Source organism: Schistocerca cancellata, chromosome 2 (genome assembly GCF_023864275.1).
Source record: "Schistocerca cancellata isolate TAMUIC-IGC-003103 chromosome 2, iqSchCanc2.1, whole genome shotgun sequence".
In the NCBI taxonomy this organism is placed as follows: domain Eukaryota; kingdom Metazoa; phylum Arthropoda; class Insecta; order Orthoptera; family Acrididae; genus Schistocerca; species Schistocerca cancellata.
Genome location: NC_064627.1, coordinates 677,788,091 through 677,794,090, shown reverse-complemented (window position 1 = coordinate 677,794,090; position 6,000 = coordinate 677,788,091). Strand labels below are relative to the sequence as shown.

Sequence of the window (6,000 nt, the reverse complement as noted above, 5' to 3'; positions counted from 1 at the left end):
GGACACAGCATCTACAAGGTAGCAATGAAGTGAGAATTTCCCGTACAACCATTTCACGAGTGTACTGTGAATATCAGGAATCCGGCAAACATCAAATCTCTGACACTGCTGTGACCATAAAAAGATCCCGCAAGAATGGGAGCAATGATGACTGAAGAGAGCCATTCAACATGACAGAAGTGCAATCCTAGTGCTATTTTTTTACCTTTTTTGCCCCTCAATAATCTAAAAGAATTGTATTTACAATTTTCATGGCATATTACTATGATCTGTTATCATCTATCATATGCTGTGGAAGTACTTAAAAATATGTCTGATGTATTACCTGTGTAGTTAGATGTTGACTGTACATATTTTTAATAAAACTAGGAGTACTAGCACCTGTGAGTGATTTTTGTATCTTACGATATACTCTTAAGAGTCATAAAAATGCAGACAATATACCATATGGCTTCTGACCAATCCTGTAATTCCTAGTTTTTTTCCAAAAAATTATCTCTACTTTTGACAACAAGTTTCCATTACCATTATTTGATATTCATTAGCTTTTCTCACCATCAGATAACTGATTTTTAATTGACAAGATAATAAATTCTGTGTTAGCAAATACTTGCAATCAGATGTGAAGATCAGTGAAAGCAACAAAAAGCGACTTTTACAGAAATTAGGAATTTGTTACATTTACATATAAAAAACATGTACAGGAAAGTTGGTTAACTAATGAGAAATCAGAAAACAATTGTAGGAATGAGAAACCTATATGCTCTAATATGATTCTTCTCTGATATGAGACAATAACAGGTTCTCAATTATTAACTGGTGCATTAACGTTTGGCAACAGAAGGTCTCCGAATCAGCTTCCTGAGAACACTGATTTGTTGATAATTGGAATGTTTCCTGTTGTTTTACTAGACACCAATTCCAATATTCAGCACCCAATGACACTGAAGTTTCATAATATAATTAATAATTTTTCATAAGGAACTGTCAGAGAACTACAGTTACCTACCAAAATGGGTAATTTTCAATTTTTACCACTGCTTTCAAGTAAATAGTTGCTGATTAAACCTGCCTGGCTGATGCAGGCCAAGTCTTACTGATTAAATCTGATGATGAAAGTAGTTGTATGGGTTATTTTATGAAACATATAACCAAATAAATAACACCACTCTTGGTTGTTGTAAATGTCAAGAAATCAGTTTATTTTTTTACTGAGAGGGTTAGTCATTTTACCCAAAATCAGTGTTACATGAGTCTCCTTATCAAGTACAAAATATAAAAATGGATGTGTTGCATAAAATCTCTCGATTGGTCCATAAGCAGTTAGCTCACCTGTGAAAACAAGCAAATCATTTTTATATTTTCATGCTTAGACTGTATTGCAAAATAAACATTCCTATAGTATGAAATTTTTGTAAAGAGAGAAATGTTCAATTTATTTAAAAAAGGCCTCCAGAGAACAGTTATTATGTTACTGTATTTACTTTAATGAAGTTTCAAAATTGAGAAAGAAGTGTTCCTTTCTTTTTGATATTTTGAAACATGCAGAAATCAAGGTTTATTGTAAATTTTATTGTCAGATTATTATTAACAGAGGAATTGTAATGTACATCTTCCAAAATCTCATAATACACGAAATTCTTACTGCACAAGAGTAACTACAATGAAAACCCTCTGAATTGTCCAGATGGGCAATACAATAATATTATTTTTTCGAAAGTGTTTAAATTATGTATGACTTACATAGTCTGTGGTTGCTGGGAATTGTTAAATGACTGTGTAAGTGTGACAGGCAGCCACAAAAACTGGTTGATGACAGTGCAGTGGAAATGACCATAGTAAACATGTAAGGATGAAAAACCAATAGCTCTGGGAAACATGAGTTGAGTAATTTGATTTAAACAAACAGTGAAAAAGTGTGTTAGACTTGAGCAAGTAAATGATTTGCATTGATTGTTAACAGATGCATGATTAATGATTATATTTTGAAGCTGAAAAATTATAGAAAAATTGTAAGATAAAATTTACATAGGTTCATATAATCTGGGCATTAGGACATTGATTTAGCATTTATTGTGTTTTGAACAACATTCATCGGTATTCCAATCATAAAAAGAAAAAAAGATTCATGGAATATTTCTTGTAGCAAATTATTTTAAAGTCATCTCTTCCATTGTGTGTCCAATTAGCAATTACTGTACCAACATCACCACTACTGTTGTTCACAAGCATGGAGTAGTAACAATTAAGAGAAAATTACTTCCTCATGGTGAGAGATCCACCAATTTATTGGTAGAAATATTTAATAACTATGAGATATCAGTAATGAAACATGGACAGAACTGCAAAAGTCACTCAGAAAAAATATAACTTGTCAAACTGGGCTGAATAATCCAGCTAATTATTGAATTGCCAACAGTTAAGATGGGTGTTGATCTTTCAACTTTAGTATTATATCTGTTGATGTTGTTTGCAACTAAGTACATGTCAAGTAAAGGTCAATCATAAAAAGTAATATTTATTTATGAATCAAAAACTAATATTATTACATTCTCTTCCAAGTCCAGATAAATAATTTGGGCCTACATGGTTTTGAGTTGAGCTGTTGTCCATAGAGCTGTTAGTAGGTTTTTGAGATGAAGTATTATTAAGAATTCCTAACGTTTTTGTGACAACATCAGCTAGCTTTTGCAAAGAACAATGACCTTTTCCAGTCTTCAGGTTACTTAGAAGTAACAATTATTTTCAGTTGAGTGTTAGTTATATAACAATACAGACAGAGTATTCTCTTGTGGCGTCGATAGGTCACATTGACCACATAAAGCATGATCTTTGAACTCTAACTGCTCTGACGAGCTGCCATGTTAATAGTCCAGTAAGCCATTGTACCTTGTACAGTGTACACATGTATTTTTCTTTGTGCTGAAATAAACGTATGTATAGACATTTATGGGAACAGTTTGTTGCATATACAGTTATCCGTATTCCCGTTTCCCATATTGGTGACCCCGAAGTTTCTACGTCTTCCGCGACTTCCACACTGGTTGTGTGGAATCAACAGGTTTTACGTTTGACGCCATGGCTGCCTCACCCAACATTTTATACGAGGATTTGGAGGCTCAGCTACTACTACCAGGCCACATCAATCCCCTGCCAACGGTTGTTCCACCACTAACAGACAGGGATTCATGATCTCCAACAAAGTTAACTTCAGACTTTGCAGCTCTACAATGGCCGAGTTTTATGCCATTACCTCAAACTATGGACTCAGGTTTCATGTCACCGGACTGTGCACGCCAACATGTGAAAGGTGAAGTGGACGATTTCCTGAATCGTGTAACGATCAATCGCTTGTGTAGTGTTCAAAAGGACACAAATTCGCACATGCGCTTTGATCCTCTATGTGCTGCAACATCAGTTACAGTAGTTCCATGTGCAATGCCGTCATTCATGCAAAACACACATGTGGTCAACTGCTACCAAACAATGCCAATTTTGCCTTACTCACAATTTAATAACGGACATTTTTATACATCAAGTTCGCCAGCCTCAACCACCAAATCTGTTGCCCAGTTTCTTGACCACATGAGTTCGATGGTGTTCTGTCATCCAGAAATGTTGTTCCATGACAATGTGACTGCCAGCAGGTTTCACCAGTGATTTATGGTCCTACCACACCGGGTGCATTTCTGATGTGTACAGAAAACTCTCGCTGTTGCCACTCCAAGAAGCAAAACACCCCCTCACCAGCTCCCCCTCACTCGCAGGGAGCCCCAATTCTGATCAGACCATACAGCCACTTGCTCCTTCTGCAGTACCATCTGCGCCTACTGTGCCTGCCTTCCACATCATTTCTGAGGTGGACAATTTAAGTACTGTGCCTTTAACCTCCAGTCCAGTTTATGGGCCTACCTCACGCACCTCTCATCCTTTCGTTCCCATGGTACCGACCGTGCCTGCTGCGTCATGCTTCTATGACTCACCAGGGACATTGCAACCAGCCGTTGTTCAGGACGTGTTTGCCAGTAGCACACCCACGCCAGTAATGCCGGGTTACAGGGCAGCCTATCCTACCACAGGACAGCAGGCCTTCCAAGATATGCCGAAGCCACCCTCACGGTCCCCCCCCTCGGCCGACTGCCAAAGCTATCACCTTTATACGAGGACAACCCCATTTCATGGTTCGTGCTTGTGGAGCACCTTCTTGAGTCACATCACGTGACTGACAACAGCTCTAAATTTCTATGTCTCATCACGCACCTCCATGACCACTCAGATTTAATTTGTGACCTCCTCCTTTTGCCACTGCCGCCGCCAAAATACGAGTTTGCCAAGAAAACAATGTTGGACAGACTCGCCTGCTTGCCACAGGAATTAATAATCAAGATCCTATACGAGGTTAATTCAAAAACATTCATTGCGTGTGACGATTCGCGTTCAGTGATCTCGACACCTGCCACACGCCAGCTACGTGCAGTGCCATGTGTTTCAAACAGTGCTTCTAATGACAGTCACGCGTACGATGCGAACACCCCCACCCTGTGGGCAGCCACCCCGCGTATTGGTAAACATTCCCCCTCTCTCATGCACCAACCACGTGATTCGGCGGCATCACCATTCCCCGTGGGACGCCACCGCCTCTCTCGTCCACACGGGTTACTCGAGGCAAAGCTAACAACAGACAGTTGCTGTGTGCCCCGATCCACTCCATGCTGTGCGCACAGTCAACCTCTCCAAACAAGTGCATGCCGCTCTCACATAATAGGCATGTGACTTTTGTGCTGCCTTTTCCCACTCGTGCTAATGGCGACACCTCACCGCGCCCCACTCATCTCAAAACTTCATGTCAGGATGTTATTCAGCCTCGTGTGCAGTTCTCAGTCTCTTCCATCACTGACGAAATGACACACAAGATAATTACCACTGCCGGCCCTCCTATTAGGCACAAGGTTACACGCCTCAACCACAATACCTTGCACGTGGCCCAGCAGCAAATTAACGAACTTCTGGAGGCAGGTATTCTACAGCCATCCGACAGCAATAGGTCTTCACCTATTCACCTCGTCACCAAACACGATGGTTCTTTCCAAATGTGTGGTGATTACAGACACTTAAATGCTCGTACCTTCATGGACAATTACTCAGTGCCAAACATAAATGATTTCATCCATATGTTGTCGGGCACCACAATGTTCACTGTGATTGACTGTAAACGTGCCTATCACCAGATTCCAGTAGTGCCGGAAGACATTCCAAAGACTTATTATCATGCTGCTAGGTTTGTTCCAATACAACTTCATGCCATTTGGATTAAAGAATGCAGCACAAACGTGGCAATGTTTCATTGACTCAATCTTATGACAGTTCGAGTTCTGCTTTGCATACATGGATGACATCCTCATTTTCAGAAAGTTGACTGAGGACCACTAAGATCATTTATCCCAGGTCTTCCAGACCTGGAACTCCAACAGTGTCGAGGTCAACAAAGATAAATTCCAAATGCGCCAGTCTTCTGTAACATTTTTGGGTTACACCGTCTCCACAGATGGAATACAGCCTCCCAAATCCCGCATGCAGGCTATCACGTCATTGCCATCCCCAGCTATGTACAAAGAACTCCGACGTTTCCTGGGTACTATAAATTGCTACTGCCAACATCTACCTTCTGCCGCCGCCATGCAGGCCCCACTGATGGACTCACTGCCCGGCAAACAGATTTCGGGCCTAAAGTCAGTCCGTTGGACTGAACCCATGCTAGAGGCCCTCAGGGCTCTAAAGACAGCATTAGCTCTTGCCATCATACTTGCCCACCCTGATCCATCTGCTGAGTTGTTCATCACTACGGACGCCAGTGACATCGTGGTCCGGGCAGTATTACAGCAATGCAAAGGCGACACTGTTTTGCCCCTTCATTTCTTCTCTGAAACTCTGTCTACAGCACAGAAGAAATATTCTGCTTTTAATAGAGAACTTCTGTCAGTCTATGAAGCTGTCGAACAT

General features: G+C 40.5%; 1 protein-coding gene across 4 annotated transcripts in view; it reads right to left on the bottom strand.

Annotated features, from left to right (window-relative positions):
- Positions 1 to 1,171: 1,171 nt before the first annotated feature.
- LOC126162411 (location of vulva defective 1-like) overlaps positions 1,172 to 6,000 on the bottom strand; it is a 111,885-nt gene continuing 107,056 nt past the window's right edge. For all 4 annotated transcript variants that reach the window (XM_049918909.1, XM_049918907.1, XM_049918908.1 and 1 more), the window contains one exon: positions 1,172 to 1,332. In XM_049918909.1, coding sequence (XP_049774866.1) covers positions 1,196 to 1,332 — 137 coding nt within the window. In that variant the 3' untranslated portion in view covers positions 1,172 to 1,195. The remainder of the gene's footprint in view (positions 1,333 to 6,000) is intronic.